General features: G+C 44.4%; 1 protein-coding gene across 5 annotated transcripts in view; it reads right to left on the reverse strand.

The window, feature by feature from the left end:
• KLF12 (Kruppel like factor 12) overlaps positions 1-25,570 on the reverse strand; it is a 225,014-nt gene that overhangs the window by 190,049 nt on the left and 9,395 nt on the right. The window contains exon 1 of one of the 5 annotated variants that reach the window (XM_044437798.1): positions 5,167-5,712. The exons of 3 other annotated variants lie outside the window; for them this stretch is intronic. In XM_044437798.1, coding sequence (XP_044293733.1) covers positions 5,167-5,307 — 141 coding nt within the window. In that variant the 5' untranslated portion in view covers positions 5,308-5,712. Of the gene's footprint in view, positions 1-5,166; positions 5,713-25,570 lie in introns of those variants that run through there. One more of the 5 variants, XM_044437796.1, reaches the window with a different exon arrangement.

Genomic DNA, 25,570 nt, shown 5'->3' on the forward strand with positions numbered 1-25,570 from the left:
AGCAACCCTCCCAAAGCACCTGTAAGTACTTGCACCCTAAAAATAATGCAAATATTTTTTTAAAATGTACTGCCCGTTGCAACACATACATGGTGCTCTGCCAATCAAAATGTTCTTAAATTGATTAAGCAAAGTGCTTAAGAAGTGACCTTATGGACCTGACAGCATCCAAGGGACCTGAGGATGCAGATCTCATCCTACAAGACTGGAAACAGAGTTCTGATCTGGCAGACAGCAACCTGACTATGAACCTGCTTGAAGTTCCTCCAACAGCAGATTCCTCTCCCAAGGTTGGAATTCTGACTTGGGAAAGGGTAGAAGATGACACTGGGCAAGAAGAAAAAGGCAACAGATGCCTGGAAAACATGTCATGCCCCCAGTTAGCAGTGATGGAAGAAAACTACAGTTCTTGCTTCCCTAGATGGACAAAAAATACTCCAAGTCTTGCCTTCTCATGATTTCTGTTCTGTCGACAAGAGAAAACAGGAGCTTTGGATGGACTGACACTTTCAGTAATGGAGGTTCTGCTCACAGACCGCAAGATTGCTCTCTCATGCTGGAATTTCTTTGTGTAGATGGACCTCTACACACATACTGCAGAGTTGACTCTGGGCAGGCATGCGCAGGATTGTTGAAAAACAAAATACTGGGACCTCACGTGGTCGCGTCCATGGATAGAAGATCGCATCAACTGGGGCGCTTGTGTCTGGAAAAACATTACTGGGGTGTTGCCATGGGGTCTATCCCCCCATCCATTCCCATGGCAATAGGGAGATGGCTCGTGAGAAAGCAGTCTATGGGGCCATGATTACACTGGCCCTCTGCAAGGTCCATTTTTGTTGTTGGCTCCCTAATACTTCACGGCATCGCAAGCCAAATCATTGGCTACAATGCCTCGCTTGTTCTTGCTCACAAAGAACATTCACCACTGGCATACGGAAGTTCATGCACGAACGCAGTCTGTCTCCTTCAGAGCAGATGCATCACCTGGGGCCATATCCTCCCCTTGACCCAAGTGGGGAACATCCACAGTTTCGTACTCCAAAATGAAGGGGGAGAGTGCTCTTTTCGTACACAAAAGATGATCCAGAAGGTTCCCTCACAGATCAGTGGACACCGATATGAACATCACACTGTTTCTCTTTCTTACTTGGTGTTTGAGGTGGATCTGTTTTGTGCTCCAAGATGCCACAAGATGGTTGCTTTTTCCCGTCCCATGAGCTGCACTGTGCTATTTTGGTTTTCTTGCTAGAAAGGAGGAAAGGAGGAAATCCACTGCAAGGTGGGCTTAATTGCCCTTTTAACCATCTCTCTGCTTTGCTCGGGAGTGAGCAGCTTCACAAAGTGGCCTTCGGATCTCTCTTGAATGAATTATTTACATAAGATGGGAGGGAGGAAACATTCCAAAATGTCTGGCAGAATTTACAAACTATTGGAAGATTTGAGGCATGGAGGAAATGATCCTTCTTCTTGTACGACCCACTCCTTTGCACTCCCACCCCTGTGCTGGGATTCAGTTTTTAGCATCCTTTCTTTTTATATTCCCTCTTTCCTTTGCCCTGTTCTTTCCTTTTCTTTCAGAGTCTCCCACAATAAGGCACAAATCAGCATTACTATTAGTTAAGCAATAACTTGAAATGGTTTACTATGTAGAACTGAATTCATTTCAGTGACCTGAAGGAAGGAGTAGGTGGGAAAATATGGAAAACAGAGGTTTGTTTATGTATTATAATTATATCCCAACTTTTATTCCTTTCAAGGAGGTCAAGGCACCTTACGCAAATCTCCTCCTCCTCTCAGTCTTATCCTCACAACAACAACCCTGTGAGGTAGGCTGGCCTGAGAGTCTGTGATTGGCTCAAAGTCACCCAGTTGGCTCCATGGCGAAATGGGGCTAGAACCCAGACAGTCTGAGTCCCAGTCCCGTGCTCTTAACCACTACACCACACTGGCCCTCCCTCTGGCTTCACTAGGATATCCCTGTCCTATAGCCTGTAGGATTGGGAAGAGGAGGTTCTTTTATTGCTAAAAAATAATGTCAACAATGAGCAATATATAAGAAATCAAAAGGGACTTGAAACCAGAGACTTCTTTGAAGGGCAAAATGGGTTCTTGAACTAATATTTATTTATTTATTTATTTATTTATTTAACGTTTTTATATGCCGTCCCCTTGCTACATAGCCTCGGGACGGCTCACAGAACTAGGGCTGATAATTGCTCATTCCAGCATCAAACTCTCTATTAACAACATAATCCCTGCAGGAAAGGGGAAATATTTGCATCCATTTGAGAAGGAGCATCACTTTGCAGTCAGCTTTGCATAGGGGTCCACAATTTCGGGCTGGTTTTAGGCACCAAACCAAAAAGTATAACTGCCCAGTCCCTGCCCCTGCCCTGCTGAATTCTTTCAAGTTTGGAAGGGAAGCAGGTTGCTCCCCAGGCGCCTAAAAGTCAGCATCACATGCTGCACAGCAAGGAGAAATGTGGGGACCCATTTGGTTGCCCCTGCTTCCTCGTACCCCACGGATCAGAAACCCCAAAGTGGGTGTACCTGGACACATCAGGAGGTAGCAAGTAAACTGCTGTGCATGAGAAAACAAGCAATTAAAGGCATCCCCAGGCCAGTGCAATAGCCTTCTCCTCTCGTTGCTCTGGCACTGCCTCTTTTCAAAAGGCTGCTACTGGGAATGGGACCAGGGAATTCTGCCACATCTCTGCATCACTCCATCACGCCCCAGGCAAAGATGCAGGAGAAATACCTGACTTTCAGTGAGATGCCCAGAGGTATTTCTGCAAGAGTCAGTGACCGAGTCTGTCCTCCAGTCACAAGCCATGCTCCAGATCAATGAACAAAGCGGAACACACAGGAGAGTTTGTCTCCTTCCAAGGCAGGCGATGGTTACCCCTCCAGACCCCAAAAGTAATCCATTTTCAAACATCTCCAGTTTTAATCAAGGGCAAAACTGTGCCTCAGCCATCGAAAGTTTGAAAAACAAAAGAATGTTTTTACGAATTTTCACACAGACATTCTTTCAGGCAGCCAGTTCGGCGGCCACGCATCTTGTCACTGTCAACACGGTGTCCCGCTGCCATTCTCGACACCACGCATTCAGCACCCTCGCTTGCTCATCATAACGAAAGCTGCAGTGGAACCTTTCAGCTTTGTTTGCCGTTGCGGTTGCCCTGCTTCTTGTAAACAAGGCAACTTCCCGTCTCAGGGTTCCCACTGCTAAATCAGGATGAAGCTCGGCACCTTTCAGGTCATGACCTATGAATGTATGCAAGCTGGAACTCTGCCTAGCTCTATTTCTGTCACATCGCATCTGGGGTGGGAATCAGGAGAGGCCTCCAAAACAGGCATCCCTTCCTGAAAGCCAGCCCCACAATCTGCCGGAATGTACTTTGCATACATTTTCTTCTGTTGTGCTCAGAGCGTCAAAGAAATCCCACTGCCCTGGATGGAATCCACTGCTTCCTATGAAGAGATCTTCAGCCAATCTTCTAAGCATTCATTCAGGCACTTGAAATCTTTGATCAAGATCCTAGAACTGAACTACAAACGATCATTCATCCAATAGTTTATAGGGACAATGAGTGGTTCTCTGATCTAAAAAGCATTTGCAAAAAGAAACTAAAGCAGCACCTTAGAGACATACAGATAGCAATGCAGAAGAGAGGGATGTCCTGCAATTTTAAATCAGCCATGGCCTCGCTAGACTGCATCAGCCAAGCCAGTATCTGTCAGCCTCAAACAGCACCCCGGTCCCTTAAGACGAACAGGAGTAATGTTCGAGCCTGACAGATGACAGCTGACCTCAGGCCTTTAAGTGACCTCTCCTCGGGGAAGCACACGATGTTCCCCTCTTTTATCCTAACAACAGCCCTACCCTGTGGCTGCAGCACAAGGCCAGGTCCAATGCCTGATCAGTACTGGCCTGTCCTACAACCCTTTCACAAGAAAGACCAGGGCAATGGACCCCAAGTGCTTAAAGCACTTTACAAGGAAGCTACATGCCCTGCACTAGCTTTTGCATGCTTGCGATCAGGTCTTAAAGGACCATGCCAGCTAACAGCAGAGTTACCATTTGTTACCAGGTTACAAAGAAAGGGCTTGGATTATACCATCCCAGAATCTTGTTTTCAACCAATTTGTTCCATATCAGTCAGCACATCTTGACATGCAGGCAGAAATAGGCAGTGCTGGGAAGGAGCACCTTGGCAATGCGACTGCTGCCTTTGTATCAAACCACCTAATCCCGGTTGCAAAACCTCTGATCCGCACCTTACCTATTGATTGCATTTCTAGACCACCCAGTAGCTGAAGCTCTCTGGGTGGTTTGCAAGGCAAAGCTTCAGGCTCAGAAATAAAATAGCACAGCCAGGAGGTAATATCAAAACTCTTCAGTTTCAAACAGAGTAAAGCTGAACTAGTAACTGAGATAAACACTACCAGCAGTGCAACAATCTGACTATTGCTAGCCGTTTTTAAAACTGAAGGGCTGCATAGCCTGAGAAAATGTGAAGTTGCCACCCAGTGTCGAAAAGACTACAGCGATGGCACCAGGGCTTCTCTGGGTGAAGCATTCCAGAACCGGGGTGGCTAACTGGCTCGCTGGGCTGGGCTGGGGCACTGCGAGAAGGCCCTCTGCGAGTGCTCTGAGGAGCTGCAGCCACGTATGGAAGGAGATGATCATTTCGGTCGCCTGGTCCCAAGCCGTTGAGGGCTTTGCAGGCTGATCCCAGCTCTTAGAATCTGCCCTGGAGATGGACTGGAAGATGGTACATCATAAAGCAATGAAAGCATTGGTCAGTCCTTCCCAGCAATCATGCTGCCCTATTTGGAACTGCTGGTTCCAGATCCTTTCCAAATACATGCAATATGCTGCAGCAATTTCAGTAAGTCAGTGGTTACCACTGTGGGCAAGTTATCCAATTCCAGATGAATGAGGCCCCCTGCACCTTCAAGGACAGCACCGCATCCAAGATTACCTCCAAACTATGGCTCTGATACTCTGGGATACACTCTCTCACCCCAGAAAGCTCATAAAGACAGAAGAACCACCCACTAATAGTACCTCCTTCTTATGTGGATTAAGTTTGTTTATTCAACTCATCCAGTCCATTACTGTGCCCAGTCACTGATGTAGAAAACCCACGGCCTCACCTGAGTTTGTTGTGAAGGAGAGAGAGAGCTGGGCGTTATCCTTGTATTGGTAACACCTTGGTTCTTTCCTCCAGATAACCTGTCCAGCAATTTCATGCAGATGTTCAAAAGCACAGGATATTGAATGGAGTCCTGCAGCATCCCTTGGGAAAACTGCCAAGGGGCAGAGCATTAATCCTGCAGCACTACCTTCTGGAATCAACCATCAAAATTGGAACAGAACCACTGCATGGTAGTACTCCAACTCTTGGAAAAATCTCATGGTTGATTATGCTGAAAGCTGACAATGGGTCTGAGAGGAAAGCTCTAGATCACAGTCCCCATCTCCACTCAGCCAAGGTCAACCCATGGGGCAACCAAGACAGTTTTCTTCCAAAGCTGGATTTGACACCTGATGAAATGGATCTAGACCATCTGCTTCATTCAAAAATGCTTGGAATTGGCTCATAACCACCCACTCAAGCAACTTGTCCAGGAAGGGGATGCGGGAAACTGGCCTATAGTTCTTAACATCTTCTGGATCCATCTTCTGACCACACAGGGGATCACTTCTGTTTCTTCATTTGACCAAGATGCACCTGGTGGAATGGGAATGAAGAAGCCACTTACAGAAGAAAGCCCATCTTGCATCCTTGTCCTTACCATGTGCTTCTACACACTGCACCTGCATTCAAGAAACTGGCTCTCTGGAACACTCATCCAGAAACTGGCTCTCTGGAACAGTCCAAATGGCTGTCCCCTCACAGCCTGCTTTTGGGTACATTTTAATTTAATTTAATTTAATTTAATTTAATTTAAAACATCTGTATCCCATCCTTCACGGCAGCATCTCAGGACGGCTCACAAGTTTAAATGATGTCTTGCTCTGTGTGGACAGTTCCACTACAAGAACAGAAAATGTCTCTTTGATGAACATTCAAGCGCTACCCAAGGAAGGCAGGAAACCTTGTCTTATTCAGCAATCACCCATTCATCTCTTCAGCATTAAATAATTAAAAGATTTTTTATCTATGAATAGGTATTTCTCCTGAATGTCAAGCAAATGTCCAAGGCAGACACTCCTCATACCTGTCGAGGTGCGAATTGCTCAAAGCAAAAGATAGCAAATGGCTGCCAAAACCCTCCTAGTGAACCAGAAGAATCACCAAATTGACAAAAGGTCCAGGCCCAGGAGACAGAAGAGTTAAAGCATCAGCTTGGTGCAGCCCTTGAATTCAGGACCATGGCGGCAGTGAACAGCTTTAAGCCAACTGGTCCCAAGCTGTAGTGAGAAACATTGAACAGAAGGGAAAGCAAGCTTGATATGACCTCTAAAATGGAGTGGAGAGGGGCAGATATAGATCGTTGTTAAGGAAATGAGGCATGGGCACAACCACAGAAAAGAGGGATTTTATAGTAGCAGAGTGGGACAACATTAGAGAATGTACATTGCTACCCACCAGGGCAGCCTACTGGATACTTTCTGCCATTCTTTATATTGTTTAATTGTGTGCTTTATTGTGGCAACATTTTTGTTGTGTACGCTGCTCTTTTGTTGTGCTTAATTTTGGAGAATTATAGAAATAAATTCAGTAAATACATAAAATAACACACCACAACATTATGTGTAAGATGTGATGGTTGGTGTGTGTGTGTATCTGTCAATACACAGACTACTTGCAGGTTCCTGGGTGCAACTTCTTTTAAATAGCAACTTTGCAAACAAGCTGTTCTTATCAACCCTTCCCCACCATTCAATTTTTCTTTGTGCCATCAAACGTCAAACATTTATGCACACTCTGGTAATATCCAGGCAGGACTGAAAAGGACTGCCCAAGAAAACCATTCAGAAACAAGAGCTGGTTCAGGATGCAAGGGACAGGTTATTGAATGGGACTTGCTGTATCTCACCCATTCTTAAAGACATCGGTAACCAGAGTATCCAAGCTGAAGTCAAAAGCCTTGTATCAAACAATATGACCTGAAATAGTTTGGGAAAGGGGGTGCTGGAAGAGTTGTCTCCCCATCAGTTCGGACCTCCCACCAAAGCTGTCTTCTGTGTGCCTCCTTCCTTCAGAAGTCAGAAGGCTGCCTACTGGAGTGGCACCTCGGCTGCAGAACACGCCCCTCAAACAAATTTCTCAGGCTACATCTTTGCTCACTTTTAACCACAACAAAAAATCTGTATTGTTCCCCCAAGTATTTACTCTTGTGTTCTTCTGCCTCTTGTTGCATCTCCTTTTAAAAAATGCCTTTAGAGTATTTCTTGCACTTGTATTGGGGATTTTTTATCTCTGTAAATTTTCTTGAGCACCTTTTTCAGGGAACAGCAAGGTATAAATAAATGTATAAAGCCAATAACCATTAAAGGACAGCTCTCATCTCTTTTTACCATGCTCGCATCGTCTTGCCAGACCTTTATTTATTGGCCAAATTTGTGACTTGTCTTGTTTGACACTATAAAAAGCAAAAACAGAGTCCTTCTAAGAGCCAACATTTTTGTGGTCCCCAGTTGCAGTTTCACCAAATTTAGCTTACATTCTAGAAGTACACATCCACCCAGTGAAAGGGGGGCTTGGATATAGAGAGTATTAAGCCAGCATAAACAAGACTTGACCTTTCACCAAACCTTCTATTCTCCATAATGCTGCCCACAGGCCCTGGAACTGTGGTAACATGGACCTGACAGCACTGGTGGTTCCCCCCATCCCATGGCACAATCCCAAGCAATACACGAAGTCCTAAAACTCAAAAGCATCTTAACCGGTATCATCAAGAAAGAACTGTTCCCAATAAATGACCTTATGACTTCCAGAGGCTTCTTGGGAAACAAAAGAGCAGAAAGAAGGCTGACACCACTTAATGAAATATAAGTAAATTAACCTTATTTTGACAACTGTACCAGCATAAATTTCAACGAGTTAAATGAGATTAAAACCTGGATTCCTAAAGGAAAAACTAGTGTGCTTTATTCCTGCTGCGACAAGTGATACATACACCATACACATTACCTTAAGAACAGCATGAACAAGACATTATCTCCCATACAAGACGGATGCCAGCTATCCAAATTGGTAAAAACTATTCATACAGAAATCCAGCCCAAAGGGTTTCAACTGGTTTTGCTATGAAATTGATCGCCAAAGGCCAGAGCCTATGGGAGAGAGATCGATCCACAGAAGCAGATCCGACCACAAATGTCCCTCCTGTTGTTACCGTCATGTTCCATCAAGCCATCGCTGACTTATGGTGACCCTATGAATGAAAGCCCTCCGGAATGTCCCATCCATTCCAGCCCTGCTCAGCTGTTGCGAATTCAAGGCTGTGGCTTCCTCTATGGAGTCCATCCATCTCTTATTTGGCCTCCTCGCAAAGCCCCAAAGCCGCTTCACCTGATACTGGAGATCTGACATCAGTAGAGGCAAGCAGGGGGTGGGGGGACTGGAAAACATGCCTTGCTTGGGCAGGAGCAGGCACTGAAGCTGCAGCCCCTCAGTCATGCCACCATGTGAGGAGTGGGAATTCATGCCGGTAGGAAGAGGGTGAGCATAATTTCCTTCCCATGGGTTCCAAAAGAGAACGGGGAATCGCCAGAGGAAAGCAAAATGGGGGAAAGAAGGGGAAAGCCCAAACACAGCTCTTGTTTTATGCCTTGCCGTGGACCGTCAATGGCCTATTCCAAAAGTTGGAGGAAGAACAAGCAAAATAGTGTGTGTACAGAATGCTGGGAACAATGGATGGCAAAAGAAGGACGGCAGAGGATGAGGACGGCAGAGGATGAGGACGGCAGAGGATGAGGTGGCTGGATGGAGTCACTGAAGCAGTTGGTGTGAGCTTGGGTGGACTCCGGGGAATGGTGGACGACAGGAAGGCCTGGAGGAATGTTGTCCATGGGGTCGCGATGGGTCGGACACGACTTCGCGACTAACAACAACAACAACAGTTCATTGTCTCCTTCTCTTCCTGTGACTTTTTCTACTGCCACCAGGTAGAAAGCTTTATTTCTCCGGTTGCTTCCACCAAATCAGGCTTAAACTCTCTGGGTTTCAGGTATCTATTTTAGGTAGTGTAGGGCTTGGCTGTTCAATGTGGACTGGGCAAGTCCCACACCCAAAAGGAGCACAATGTTTCAAAAGTAGAGCACTAAGCTTTTATTGAAGAATAATGTTAATACATGAAGTTTTACAATCTGAATGGATTCTGCCTCCCACAACAGTCCTAACAGCAATACGGTACCAAAATGACTGGAGATAAGCACATCCAACTAACTTAACTAACATTTCTCATGCAGTTTCCTTCCAAACACCATCTTATTATCATTAGTTGTTCTGCAAACCTGGTCTCCAGCTTCAGCAGCTTTGATTTTTTCCTTCTTCTCTCCTTTCTCCTTTCTTCACTTCTCTCCTCCTCTCTCTGCTTTGGGCATATATACTGCAAAATATTTTTCACTTCCAAACTCCATCCAACAAGAGAGCAGTTTCTTGCTCACTTCTGCAGACCAAATTTTTACTGCCTGAGTTACCATTCTTCTCTCTCCTCCTCTGACCTTCTGCTGAACTTTAAAATGCCCCGGCTTCCCAAGGAACTTCCTGGCCTCTATATTATAGCTAAACTTGTGACTTCTAAACTATTGGCCTTTTGGCTAAAACTAACACACAGGCATACAAGTACAGAGGGATTTAACTTCCTAACAGCTAAAGCCAAACTCAATATAAAAATGGAAGACCATTTTCCATTGTCTTCTGTGAACCTGGCTGAGCCTGTGCCTTCAGATCTGCCCACCCAAACTATTAGGTTTCTTCTGCAGGAGCCCCAGTGGTAAAGTACCCTGGGATCTCTGTGATGAAGGGTAACATACAAATCATGTGATAGACAGACAGACAGAGCAAATCTGTGTCGAAACACCTAAGATCCACGTAGGCCTTCATTCTGAGGACCACTAGTCTTCCTCGTTCCTTCTCCCTCCCCTGCAGTATCGCTTTGAAAATTTGTAAGAATCAAAGTTGTATTTTTCCATCCTGCATTATTTGCTCATTATGTTTTCTGAGGAAAAAGACAGAGAAAGGCACTAGGGATGGGGGGGAAAGGAGCACGCTACATTTCTATTCGTTCTTTGAACATTTCCGGGTTTTATTTCAGAGCAGCACAGCTGCTGAGCAAATTACACTGAAATTAGGGGAGCTTTTGTTTCAAGTGTGGCCACACAGAAGCTCTTCAGTGTGCTCCAAGAGTTCATAAACACACATCCAAAATGCCAACAAGCATAACCGCAAAGACCAAATAATTACAAGAAAATGACAGCAAATGTTTCAACCATGGAAGAAATGCTTAAGCAAGTTGATGTTGCCTGAAGATAGGGTTACACAATCAGCCAAACAACAATAAAAGCCCCCAAAACCCACAATCCGGCTAGTTTATCCTCTAATGGAATTTCCACAAAAAAGAGAGATCAGAAAAGTGGTGCACTTTCCATGTTACTTATTCAGCAATATACAGCATAATGTAACTGCTAAGCACCATGTCGGTAGCTAATGTTGCCTGATACTTTAACTAAAGCTTTTTTAAGCATTTGGATTTGCATATTATTAGTAACAATGTTATAAACGAACAAGATTTAAAAAAAAGAGAGAGATAATAACCTCCTTCCATCCCATTAATATGTTAACACTGTTCTTTCCTGGTCCCTTACTCCATTCATCATTAGAAGGCATTAACACTGGACCATCTCCAGGAATTGCTGCACTGCAGACCTGCACTGGAGCAATTCTGTTGTGTCGATGACATAATCACACAAAATCCTTTCTATAGATCCAGGCTTTGGGACTGGGGGAGGGGGAAGGCAAGAAAAGGGGCCAGAGCAGACAACCCCACTCCTCTTGCCCAAATTCCTCCACTCCGACCACATTATCGCATCCACTGCTGCAAGAAAACTGTCGGGATTTTGCTGTGGTCTGAGCAGTTTCTCACCATTTGAGATCACTGGCTCGTACTTGCTAAAAAAACAAAAGTGCCAGAAGTTGTAACAGGCTTACCTGGATGCTACCTACCTCTGCAACTTCTGTCCCATCACTGCTTTTCCCCTTTCCAAGCTCCTTGATGATACTGATTATTGCTGCTTGCTGAATCAGTTCTCTAAAGTCTTCCCCTTCCTGCCTGTCTCCCCTCTTGGCTGCCTGCAATCTGGCATTAGCCCACTCCACTCTGCCAAATCCACTTTCATAAAGGTTCCTTAATAAAGCTCTCCTGCCAGCAAAGGTAAGCCCCAGTAGACCCCGGAGCTGCATCTGGATGCAGGTTCACAGCCTTGCTCGGCCACTGGGCACATCACTCGCTCCCAGCCTCTCACAACAAGCTGTGATGGGAAGCAAGCTGCACATTTAAAGCACTAGTACACCAGACCTCCAAGAAGTGTTCCTGCAAGCCGGTGTGCAAGGCCCTTTCAGCCCACGTACCCACCCATCATTTGCTAACAAGGGATGGAGATGCAGTCACGTGTACACCGCCACCCTGCACTGGTAAACGGTCCGAGCGGATTCTCAAGATCCTACTGGAGGTCCTGTAGGATGATTCACACACAATGCCTCCCCACAGGCCAATGTGCACAGAAGTCAGCACGGGCTGGCAGAAAAGCACGGCAGCTGCTGAGTGGAAGACTCCTGCCATCTGGCCTTTAGCAGGATCGCAGATCAACAGTGATATCCATTTTTCTGTTCTCATTCACAGATCCCAATGCTTGAAACTTGAATCGGGCAGGAACTGACCAACAGCAGGCTAGAACACTTAGCAACGCTTAGGCAAGACCCGTTGAAAGCAAGTGTTCATCTGTACTCTTGCCTGATGTGGGGTCCAAACATAAGTGCCATTTAGCTTATCATGGCTAATGCAGCTTTTGCTTAATTCTCCACAGTTCCATGAAATGCTCTCTGTTTCCTAAATATGTGGTGTTTTCCCACAGAAAGCACTTCTATTCAGTCCCTCGTACTTTACTAAACAAAGTGCAGTTTATTCCTTACTTTCTTGAACATTCCCACCCTGGCACTTGCACAAATCCATCTTGCCTTTGTTCTATCATTACGTGTTAAAACCCATGCATGGGATTAATTGGCATTTATTTTGTAAATGTGCATGCCTCCTTGTTGGTGGTACATTTCAGACAGCTAGCAAAATCAAAGGAAGACAGGAATTACACTGAACCGATACAAAATAGGAAACAAGAAGGTGGCACCCTCTTGTTGCTGGAAATTTATCCTATGGTAATTTATGAATTCATCCTAGCTGCCCAGCTGGACTATTGCAACAGTACGCTGACTGCCAGTGACTGGGTTCAAACAACATTATAAAATGCAGAAGAGGAGGACTTAGATACTTTGTAAAGGGGGAAAAGGCAGGGTATACATGTAAGAGTAATAGTAACAATAAAGTCCTTTTGAAGAATAGACACATCAAAAGTGCTTTGAGGTGGAAAGCTCTGAGTGCTACCAGTCAAAAACGATTGTGCAGCCATTCTATCTTTTCCTCCTACTTCTTTCCTCCACTTCTTTCTTCCTTTTTCATCCCCAACCACCCCCACTTTTTTTGGGGGGGGGGTGAAAAAGGAAGAAAGAAGTGATGGGAAAATACATGAGAGTTACAGTTAAAAAACAGGGCTGGACCTCTTGTAAAGTTCCATGAATGAGCTAAAGCAATTGCATGACCAAGTCTCATCTGGAAACACCCCAAATCTGTTCTGCAAATTCATGGGTGTGTTTCTTTCTCATTTCAGGGACAGAACCTTCCAATGCTTAGAGAATAACATGATCCCTTTGGCATCCAGCCTGCTCTGCTAAAGTGAGTTATTAAAACTGTGTGATTAAAGAACACAAGCACACTTTTGCAAATTGTGTTTCCTAAGAATCCGCTGATAAGTGAGACACCATATTTGCTCCCAATTAAGTAATATGTTGCTAACTTCAGTGAAAACTTAGGCCTAACCAAATAAACAGATGTCTTTAGCAACTGATACTATCTGTGGCTGACCCGTTTCTTTTCAGAGACTGAATTAGGAATGTTGGGAGAAATCCCCAAGAGTTTCTATGAATCCCACCTGCAGATTCCATTGTCAACCCTGAATCCATTTCTTCTGGGTTACGTGGATTCCGTGGACTTGTGACCAGTTTTTACCTTGTAAGGGGAGTTAAACAATTCATGCTAATGCACATTATGTCTACAAAATTATATGAACAATATACACGTTAAGATAATATATACCAAACCATCGTACTTCCATAAAGCCAAGCCAAGTCGTTTCTGTCGAGGATGCCTGGCAATCCCCAAGAATGTCAAGTGTCCCTAGTCTGAATGCTCTCCTGCATAAAGTGCATGAAGGTTTTAGGCTAAACTAAGCCTTTTCTATGCCTTACCTCTATGGGAAGAGCAATCAAATGTGCATCCTTGCACCTTCAACCAGAAATGGTACAGCCCACTAACGAAGACATCCTGTGGGGCTTCTGCTCATCTGTTTCCAGTAGTGGCTAGGCAGGAACTGCCAAGTATGCACACAGCAGATACGAAAGCAATAACATCTCCTGCTGTTTGACTCGTAGTTTCCCGAAATAGACATCATCACCAAATTTGGAGGTTCCATTTAATTATCATGGGAAATACCCATCGACAGACCAATCCTCTTCAAATTTCTCTGTCCTCTCTTTGAAAAGAAGCCTCAAACCACCACCACAAATTATGCAAGCAAATGCTACAAATTAAATGATTTTTTTTCCTTTGCTTTTACTGATTCTGCCACTAATCAGTTTCACTGAGTGATCCTGAATTCGAACATCACAAAAGAGGAAAGGGAGGAGGAGTACGAGGAGGAGGAGGAATCTTCCCCACTTCATGATCAGTTTTACAACCTCCCAGCCCATTTTCAAGCAGGCCTATTTTTTCTCAGCGAGGAGGAACCAAGCTCTTGAACCCTCACTTTTAAGCAAGATGGTCCAGTTCCTTAGTCATTTTAGTTGTTGGGTTTTTAGTATTTCTCAATTCCACTACTATCCTCTTCAAGAGGGGCTGATCAGCACATGTTGCCGCAGATGTGGCAGCACTAGATATTCCAAGAGCACCTTTTGCACAAACACCGCAGCAAGGGACACTGCATGTCCAAAGCGAGTCTGCAAGAGTCCACTGCAATGTGCTTGCACACCTCTGAATATGCATAGATGCAGGTGTCCTTGACACAAGGTGCGTGAATGCTATTTGACAGTATGCAAATGCAACTCCTGCTTCCCAAGCCCTGCAGGTAGTCAGAATCAGCATTACATCAGCATTCTTTTTAATCTAGCATTCCATGATCACTGTGCTACCAACATGTATCATCAAACAATAAGGCCCATATAGCCTGAAGATACATTCACCATTTAAACGATGGTTAGGATTCCTTCAAACCACACTCTTTGCACTTTGGAATTTAGTATACCATGTGTAACCCAAGCAACCAAATGAGTAATCCCTCCCTTGAATGAGAACGGCCTCCCATTGCAGGGCAGGTTGTTGCACTGTTGTTAGTCGTAAAGTCGTGTCCAACCCATCGTGACCCCATGGACAACACTCCTCCAGGCCCTCCTGTCCTCCACCATACCCCGGAGTCCACTTAAGCTCATGCCGACTGCTTCAGTGACTCCATCTAGCCACCTCATCCTCTGCCGTCCTCTTCTTCTTTTGCCATCTATTGTTTAGGCTCTTCTCCAGGGAGTCCTTCCTTCTCATTAGGTGGCCAAAGTATTTGAGTTTCATCTTCAGGATCTGGCCTTCTAAAGAGCAGTCAGGGTTGATCTTCTCTACGACTGACCGGTTTGATCGCCTTGCAGTCCAAGGGACTCGCAGGAGTCTCCTCCAGAACCACAATTCCAAGGCCTCAATCCTTTGGCACTCAGCCTTCCTTATGGTCCAGTTTCACAGTCATACATTGCATCTGGGAAAACCATAGCCTTGACTATACGCACTTTTGTTGGCAGGGTGATGTCTCTGCTTTTTAGTATGCTGTCTAGATTTGCCATAACTTTCCTCCCCAGGAGCAAGCGTCTTTTAATTTCTTGGCTGCAGTCCCTGTCTTTACAGTCATGAAAAAAAGAGAACAAAGCTCATGCTAAAGCTGCAATCCTGGACACACTTACTTGTAATACTTCCAAGGAAGCACACTGGAGATGCAGCCTCACACATCTTATGTGGCCCAGGATGCTGCATGAAAGCCATGCAAAGCTCATCTCCTCCAATACTAAAGGCAGGAGGGAATGCTGGCAGATTGCCCCCGCAGGGTGCTTCCACAGAGTAAATTCTTAGTAAGGAAATTGGCGATAATGTGAGGACCTCAGTTCATTGTGACTTTGGCTATCAAAATGATTTGTTTCCAATAAAGTGTTACACGACTGTGAATGCAGAATTATTCAGATGGGGAGCTGTTTGAACATGCAAATTGTCCTAAACTCCACAGACTGACAACTGATATTTGGAGGTTTCAGAATGCCCCAAATGTGACGACGCAGGAAAAGGAATCACCTGACTCAACAGGTTTCACTGGCATGCAGCATCAAAACCGAGACAGTGCGCTCTCTCATCACAATGTGCTTGTATCCTAGACTACGTATCAGAGGAGGAGAAACTGCAGTTGTCAAATGTCTTGGATGCTGGGACTGATGTGAGTTGGAGTACAAGAACCCTTGGAGGGACACAGGTTCTTACCATGAAATTCAGTATCCTGAATTTACTGAGACTTTTCTTTCCATAGTTCTTCAACTGATGACGAGTGTGTGTGTGGTGTGTGTGTGTGTGTGAATGTGCCACCACAGTTTGTTGCAAACATCTAACTCCCATATCCTCCTATGTCAACTTAAAGACAATCCTTTTCAATGAAGATAATATTGGTAGAGGGTTGTTAAATTATGGGCGTGAATTAGTGAATCAGCCACAAGAGATATGGATATTGTACAAGGACAACTTTTAGGGCACACTGGTAAGGAGTTTTTTGTGGAAGTCATATGAAGAATCCAACATATATCTAACCCACCTGCCCTAGTAAACAAGCATCCATGACTTGGGCCCATGCATGCTTTTTCTCATCCCAACCTGCACATGTTACACCTGGTGGAAGATGATCTGGGCCAGGTTGCACAAGGCAGAGCATGGATGCATGTGTTTGGTAGATGGAGAAAAACATGCTTTTATTTCTTCTGGTTTTGCATTGATAAGCCTCCCTAATTGCTCACCAGAACTTCTTTGCAAATAGGGGAATGTGTTAAGAGCTTCTTTTACGTCTGCTGCTATCTAATCCCTATAAGGCAAAATCTTCCTCCTCAGCTTTGTGGAGACCTAGGGCAAATGAGTAGGAGATGCACCTTCAGTGCTTTGCTTGGTGGCATCCTGAGAAAAGCAAGGCCGTAAGTGAACCATCAGTGGAAGAGAAGACTACTGAAAATGGAAGAAGAGAGGGTCAAATAAGGTAACTAAATGAATAATAAAACCATCTGAGGGGAAATGAATTTTCAGGTTTATGCACAAAACCTTTTAAGAGCATTTTATGTGAGTGGCACTCAAGGAAGTCCACAGAAAAGATCGATTCTCATGCCTCCACATCGAAAAGACATTTACACTTCTGACAACCTATGCTACCTTCACGGACTCAGTAATGTACACTGTAAGCGTGTGAACACAATACTTTGCACCAACTACTTGCCCTAAATAAATGTCCAAGCTTCACCAAGACATAATTGCTACCTAAATGCACAGAAAAAGAATATTCAGATGTGACTTAGAGTATAGACTTAGCCAACTGATCCCCACCTTGTGCCTTCGTTAAGGCTAGAACCAAATCTAGATAGATAGATGGTTAGATAAATGGATGATAGAGAGATAGATAGCGAGATAGATATTATAATAAAAAGTCCCCAGAAGGGAGGCTGCCAAATCTGTTTGCACGAAGAGACATGTATTACAGGTAATAAATAGACTGTGTACCACTTCAAGAACGGAAAGCATATCTGAAAATAGCTTTTCTACTTAAACAGGTGCTGAACTTAACCGCCTGGTCCAGAGGCAAGAAAGAGGGGTCTAACCTAAGTAAAATCATTCACATTCATATGATCAGTTACCTAGCAATAGTTGTCCTTCAGCTCACTTCAGTTGCCAATTTATTTACATTGACTCAAAGGTTAATCAGAGGTTGAGGGAAAAGAGCCCTTGGATAATTAGGGGCTCAACCTACCTCTGGTTCAGCTCAAGATAAGATCTTCCTGTCAAGTACATACAGATAAGTGGAATGAAGAATTAACAATAAACTCAAAGGGATCTGAAAACAGAAATTAGCTGAGATCAAGAGCAGAAGTGCTGTGGGTAACTCAGCTTGATAGTCACTATTGTTTTAGCCATTTTTGTTTGTTCTGGATTGCAACCTCTGGTTCCCTGATAATAGGAATACTGAGATTGCGTACCTGTGAGGGCAGGTAGGAGGCCATTAATATTTCCTGGAGGGAAAACGGAGTATAATTGAGCATAAGCTGGATGCCACAGCTATTCTGATATGTAGTTATTTCTTGGGTTTCTGCACCGTTCCAAAACCAATGTTCTCTGGCAGTTCACGGCAGAGAATTTAAAACTATAACATATAAGAAAACATAGCACTAAAAACTAAAACAATTAAAAACAGCTGCTGAATAAAATAAAAGCAAAGCAATGACAGTAGTTAATATCCAAAAGGGATGGCACTTTTTTTTAAAGAAAGACGGACTAAAAGGACTGGGAGAAGAAAAGGGTCTTCCACTGGGGACAAAGAGACAGACAACATCACCAGGGGAGCATCTCTGGAGGGGATACAAGTAAGGCGTTGTCCTTGGTAGCCACCCACTTCCCCATCGAGTCCACAGAGCTGGTCTTCAAACGTTAATGCAATGGGAAGTACTTCACATCTGGAAAACACATGAGGCTCTCTGAGCAATCAGAATAGCAGTTAATCCACGCCAGTACATGCTGCAAATTTTCTTATAGTACGACTGAATCTGAGTAGCTGAGCAGTGGAGAAAAAGTTAATACTTCTGGCATGCTCTTTGGAAGACTCCAAACACAAGTGGACTAACGACTGAGATGTCAGTGCAGTGGAAAGGTGCTGCAAGTTTGGATGTGACTTTTGCGGATCAGGTCCTGGTTTCTTGCTTCTTTTGCTCTTGGCATTGCTGGCGAGAGAACGTAATTGCAGAAGTATCAAGTTGGGACCTTTACACAACAGCTCGGAATCCCAAGGAACTACACGACAATGAAAGGCCAGTCCTGAATCATGCATAAAGTTCTCAGAGCTGAGCTAGCTGCTGAATTAGACATCCCCAAATCTCTCTTTTTGATACCTGCTGGCAGCTACTGGAATGCCAGCCTCTTTGAGGCAGGCAGGCAGGCAGGGGAGTATTTTGGCTTCAGCCCTGAATTCAGCTTAGGAGAAACTCCACCTTGGCAGGCCACATCCCAGTTATGGGCAGTCCCAGAGGCAAAGAGCATGGGCGTAAATGGATACAGACTGGGGCCAGAATGCCAGAATATGGTTGTGTAATACTCCTAGTACAAGCAATTATACCTAAGGAAAGGCTGGTCAACCTCTTGGAAGAGGGAGGAAAACTACTCAGAAACTTGGAAACCAGCATAAAACAAAATAAAATATAAAATAAAATAAAATAAAAAATAAATAAAATAAAAATATAAAATAATAAAATAAAAATATAAAATAATAAAATAAAATAAATAAAATGAAGAGAAGAGAAGAGAGGAGAAGAGATACCAGACTGGAACTCCAGGGAGGCCAGATTTTGTTCTCAGGTCTTAAGTTTCCCAATTCTGTTGTGTTTATTTTCCCTGGGATCTGTGCTCCTGCCAGAACTCTACCCTTCCTAGACAAGAAACAATACAAATTGCTTTGATATTCTATGGAATAGATCCAGCTTCAAGGCACACTTGCTCACATGGGCTGTTCATAGCACAAATCTAGAAACATCCTGGAAATATGAAAACCAGAAAGACCCTGCCGAGCACTGTGCAGACAGAATGCTAGGAGTGGTCAAGTCACCGTGTGGTCCAGCATGCCTCTCATATGCTTGAAGTGCTGTTGCAGCTGGGGGAAACAAGAGAGCGCAGCCGCAGAGTTTTGCTAGTGCTACGAAACAGGGCTGGGCGAATGGAATGATGTGGGCAACCAGATAACCCCCCAACTGTCAAGCGATGGGGTGACGTCAATGACTTTGACATCCGTGGAGGTGGCCGCACCCCCAGGGGCACTTGTCTCCCAACTGAAGCACAGTTGGAGCTCTGCTGGGTCCGGGGCTTGCCCCACATCCCCTGGGGAGGGCAAGGGAAGATTCATCTGACCATTACAGGAAACAAACATCTCATTTTCACTTTTTTCAGGACAATATCGGTACCACCTACACGTCAGATCTGAGCGCATTCCAGAATCAAATGGGGCTACCACCGAGAAGCCCAGCTCCCTCGCTGCCACACTCTGAGTCACCCTCGGAGAAGCCACTCAGTGGAAGGCTAGGAGCCTGTCACCTGGGTAGGAAAGGTGTCTATATCAGCCCTCTGAACATGCGTTAGCTGGTGCAAATGAAATCCATCAAATCAAACAGAAGTGGATCAGCCTTCAGAGAGGCAGAGAAGTTGTTCCTGTTTTGGGAGGATCAATGCAAGCAGCTCCTCCAGGCACAGTTCTTTTCTGGAGTTGCCCCAAACAAGAGAATGAATAGTTGCAGTTTTGCCTTCCTTTGCCCCCTTGTTCCCTTCCCTGCCCCACCTGGCTTGTTGTGTGTGTGTGTGTGTGTGTGTGCGCGCGCGTGTGTGTGTGATGGGTCCTCTTAGCGTGCCATGGACACTGAGCATGGTCATTCTTCACTGGACCATTTTGAAGGGGATGGGCTACTTTTTCCTTATTTATTTTGCGTGCACTCCAATGCTACAAGTAATCTCTTGATACCTCACTCTTGGGCACAGACATTGGCACTAGAAGGGGCCATAGAAGCAAGGACACTCCAGGTGGGATCAGGAATAGAACAGGTGATGATGGCCCCGGAATACGTGATGCTGAGACATGGCCAATCTGCCCCTTGCACGACCACCACCAAGACAGGCTAACTGGAGGAGAACAAGGCCTGGTGCCTTCCCAACATTTCGATGATCATTTGTTCTGCTTGCTGGGAGTAAAGGAACTGGGTTGGGGAAGCCTGATATACAGAGGCCCAGCCTTCCCCACACAAACTATTGGCTTTGTGGGGATTTGTATTTATTCGATTGATTCTTCATAGCCCACTCGCAGTTCCCTCACAGTACGGAGGTTGGCAATTGCTGCACTGTACAGCATTTCCCACTTGAAATTTCGCTATAAAAACAAGTACCAACTCAGGAAAAATAATTCTACTTACTGGTTTACAGTAGTGCTTCAGACAGCAACCGAAATATATTTCCACTCGCAATGTTCCATTCCAAGACTCCAAGGACCTATATATTGACACATCCATAACATGCAAATATGTACACACAAATCACTACAACGGGGACTATGTACTCTGAAAGCTTGTTCTGTGAGCAGACCTTTGGTAGCCAAAGGAAACTGAATGCTGGAGAAAGCATTGAGTTAGGAAGGAAGAGCTGAGAAAAGGGAGAAAGAATAACATACAATTGATGGATGGATTCCTCAAAGCCCTGCTTAAAGCTCTGCTTAATTCTCCCACATAGATGGAGTGATTATTTTAGAATTAAGCTCCAAAGGCATGCATCCCTCTACCAAATGGAAAAGAATGGCTTTGGTTTGGATTGCTGTCCTGGAACTGGTCCATGACTCAGCAATAGGGTTTGCATGCAGAAGAGCAGAAATGGAAGGATTGCCAATGAGAGGAACTGGGAAAGACTCATGTTGGAAGCCTTCTCACCAGTCAAAGTAGACAATAATGGGTGGGCCACATGGGGAGGCCCGGGGCCATTTTTCTACCCTCTGCAGGCATCCAAAAGGAGACAAATATGAATCAGATTTTTAAAATATTAAATGGCATCCAGACCAGCTATGGCACACCCAAAGGGTCCAAGCTGGCTTGCAAACAAGCTGCTTTTGATCCTTTGGGTGCTTCATTGGTAACTCCAGGCAACATTTTGTTTGCAAAACAGTTCTAAAAGCTTGAAGTAAAGAGTTAGCCAAAGCCCAACTTTCAAAAGGTCCAATATGAGCCCTGACTGCAGCCTGAAGAAACTTCGTAACTTGACAGATCAAGTGTTTTGATTTGGGAATGAGCTCTGTTCCATGTGATCTCTGCTACAGCAATTAAAAATGTGAGGTTTTGGCACCCAAGAGTGGGGATATTGGGTTGCACAGATATATTATAATAAAGATGAAAACAATAATCATCACTTTATTCTTTTTGGCGCCAGGCTAAAACCTTATTTTCCCAATGTTTTCAGATTTGATTGCTTTAATAGGGGTTTTATTGTTGATTGGAAATTTTATTAGGATGCTGTGCTTTATTTTATTTTGTCCCATTGTTAAACCATTCCAAGACCACAGTAAGGGACAGTCTAGAAAATAAATAAATAAATATTAGTTGTCATAATAATATCCCCCAAAGCACTGATGTTTTCATTTCTGATGTTTCAGATCCTAATATGACCTAGACATTATTTCAGTTCACGATCTGTGCCAAAGGTTTGGTGCTTCTCTCTCAACGGACACATAGCTAGCTCTAGTATTTATTTAAAGCGGGAGGGTCCTGCAATATAATGATCGTGTTTGGATTCCAGATGGACATGCACAGTTGCAGAATATTTTCCATCCCATTCCTCCTCCCTACCCCGGTTTTCCGTTTCACCGCAGCTACCAGTCGGCATTCTACGGGGCCCCTGGGCTGTTTTGGGGTGCCTTCCCTTTGGGGGTTTTCCCTAACACATTTGGTGCCTCTGAAAACCCCGGGGCTCCTCCAAGCCTGCTGTACCTCTCCCTGATGTGGGTATGCTGCTCTTTTGACTATATAAGGAGTGGCAAGTCTGCCCTTTCTTTCTGAATTATAGCCAATAGCATAACACACTTTCTGGGAGCTCCTTGCAGGAAGACTGGAATAAGGCTGTTCATAAATAAGCAGCTGCATGCATTTCATTCCAGAATTCTACTATCCAGTGCTTGGGCTAAGAAAACAGGTGATCTAGGCTAATTTAAATGCAACATTAGAGACGCACACCAAGTTCTAGATATCTGGCTCTAGACAGGGCACTTTGCTGTATGAGATGCACTACACCAGCCATCCCCAACCTGGTGCCTTCTGTATGTACTGGCTGAGCATTATGGGAATTGTGCTCCAATACATCTGGAAGGCCACCGGCTGGGGAACGATATGCTTGTTAAGTGGTTAAGTGGCCTGCAACTCTTCTTTAGTTGAGGATCGACTGTAATACATCACAGTCTCTTGCATAGCCCCTTCCTCTCACAAAGTAAACATCGGCAATAAGTGATTTATTTAGCAGCTGCAAGAGCCAAAAGCAAATGACTACTTATTAACAGCCATAATCTGGAATATTTTCAAGAGAACTGAAGGAACGAGCCTAAAAAAAAATATGACTCGACAGACAATCACACATTCTAAACATGTTGCATTCAGAGTTGCAAGACGCACCATGGGAGTAGCCCAGGCCAGATGCTGCTCACACAACCCCCCATTCCATGCCGGCACGTGACTAGGCTGTGCGAGAGAGGAAGGTGATGTGTCTGCAGTGAGAGACTGTCCTATTTCGCAGAACACCTTGGGGTAATTATGGCTATAAGAACAGAGGCCCCATGTTGGTTTACCTGTCCCTCAGCATGAAACATTCCTGTCGCCGTGACATAATTGCTGCAGCCCTCACCACACAGCACAGGTGCCTTCCCCAAGCTCACCCCCTCCTGACGCTTTGACGTTCAGTGTCTATGGCCCCTGCCACTGTGGTCACTGGACGAAAGCTTCTCCACTGGTAGCCCACTGGCACAAGGCAAAGGTTCGCAAACTTCAGCGCCACAGTACGCGACGAGCACCAAAGGCATTCGTCCTGCTCAACAAGGGTGCATGTAAAGTAACAGCTAGATTGGTTGTTGGGGGGCTCCTTGTTTGTGGTGGGTGCAGCACACAAGAACAAGAAGTGTGTCCAGTAATGGAGTCTTTCAGCACCAGTATCCCCTTGATGGGCGCTCAGCCCAGCCAGGGTGCCCAGCCCGAGCACAGAGATGGTAAGAAAGGTTGCCTCTCCTACCACTTCCCAGTTGTTACTTCTATAGTTGGGGAGAAATTTCTCCATGTTCATTATTTTACAGGGCATCTCCTTCGGAGAAATGCAAATGCAATCACTCGGCGTTCCAGAATCTGTCCTACCTCCCTGACTCTATGCTTTAAAATTACATATACAAATAACCTGTACATTTTCTTCATTTGCACCGAGAAAATGGGAACAAGCACCTGACATTACTTCTACACTTACTTTCCCATTCCACAAAATTACAGTGTGATATACAGAACACAACAAAAAACCTACACAGCCAAATCTTTATGTTTCAAGAGCTCATCTGTAATGGAAATGTTTTGTTAGGCTATAGTTATATTGTTGTACAACCTTCACAATTGAGGCAAGTACAGAAATGTCAGTAATGCAAAGAGAAAATAGTTCCAATAAGAAAAGACATGTCAAGAAAATATATGTACAATGGGAAGGTGTACAAGAAGCTTAAGATAATCATCAGAAAGACATTTCAATTAGCTTTTTATTGACTTCAAAGGCAAAGATAGCATTTCTCAATGAACAAACTCCTAGAGACAGTTTAAACTAGAAAGTTGCTTTCTCAGGCATTTTCACACTACTTAACAAAACCATTGCCTAGTTGCAGGCGTCGGATGGATCATGAAGCAAAATATGGACGAGGGGAAGAGCCAACTGGAAAGGAAAGGACTCCAACATCCTGAATACTCATTGAAGCTTCATCAGCTGGAAATGATCCCCAGAGATACATAAAAGGGAAGATCTTGGACATGGAGCATATTATTATTTAAAACAGATGAGAACTGAGATAGTCAATGAAGTTCAGGTGCCATCATTCATACATATGATGGAGAGACAACCATTTATTTTTCCAAACAACAAGTAATAAAGTGTATAAATCTACTAGGCCACAAAGGGCAGTTGTCTTTGTCACATTAAAACCTGCAGTAATATTTGGTTGTTCTGTTACAATTATTAGAGTGTTTCAATATTCTAATATACTCTCAAATAGGAGAAAGAAGAAAAATATGTAAGACTAAAGACCATACACAGTTATCAACAACCACATAACATAACACAGGATCAGGTGTTGTCCAATGAGTTATTGTATAATCAGCACCAACAATGGCTTCAAATGACTTCAAACAATGACTTCAAAGTGCATTGTGTTTCTAACATTTAGCCCCTTGTTAACCCAGAATTTATGCAGTGAATTAAAGCAAAACACTTAGCTCTGTACACGCTTGTGAAAAGTATGTAAAATTTAGCACTGCATGCGACTCGAAAATACATACTTGAAGATGGCCCGTTCCTTTGAAATGTCTCCTATTTAAGAGTACACCCTGATCATTCCTGCTTAGAAAGTTTCCCCTAAACCTTGTGCTTTTGATACTTTCTGAGCCAATGCACCAACCTTCTCTAGCAAAGAATGGTTGCCGTTATTTCTTCAGTAAGTGAAAACAGGTGCTCGCCAAGAAGCTCTAGAACCGACAGTTGCAGCAGAGGAGCCTTTGGGGTCTGAACACCTGGATTTGGTTCCCACCATGCTTCAATGTCTCTGCTTGGAAAAACAGCCATTGCCTCAACACAGAGAACAACAAACCCAACCAGTAACTCCATGGCACATAGCATTTGTTAGAGCTCAGCTGAAGTAAGACCTTGGGCGGCCACATAACAATCCGATGTTGAAAATGCTAATTTAAAAAAACAATAGGGAGTTCAAACGATGAGCATGAAATCACAAGAGCAGTCTTCAGTTTCTTGAAGACTGCATAGGCAAGGACTCGCTTGCTTGCAATTTGCATGTCACTTTTCCTCCTCACAGCACATGAAGTTGACTCGATGGCAGCCCAACAGTGGACACTTGAGACCCAACCACTGTAAAAACCGACATCAGGCTGGTTCCCATGATCACCACAACCCGACCTCTCCTTCTAAGCCACGGTGCATCATGGCACATGCCAGCGGTCATTTTAAATATTCAGACCTTAACGGGAAATTGCCATGGTTTGCCATGTTGTTCAAAAGTGGGTGACAGGTGAATAGGATGGGAAACCCATCCTCAAATTACCCGATTACCTACAGACAATAAGTTATTGTAGGATGGTTTCCCTGCAAACAACCCTGGCCACTTGTGTTCAGAGGACACAGAAAACCATGG

This window comes from Varanus komodoensis, unplaced genomic scaffold (assembly GCF_004798865.1).
Source record: "Varanus komodoensis strain SLA01 unplaced genomic scaffold, ASM479886v1 scaffold31, whole genome shotgun sequence".
Lineage (NCBI taxonomy): Eukaryota > Metazoa > Chordata > Lepidosauria > Squamata > Varanidae > Varanus > Varanus komodoensis.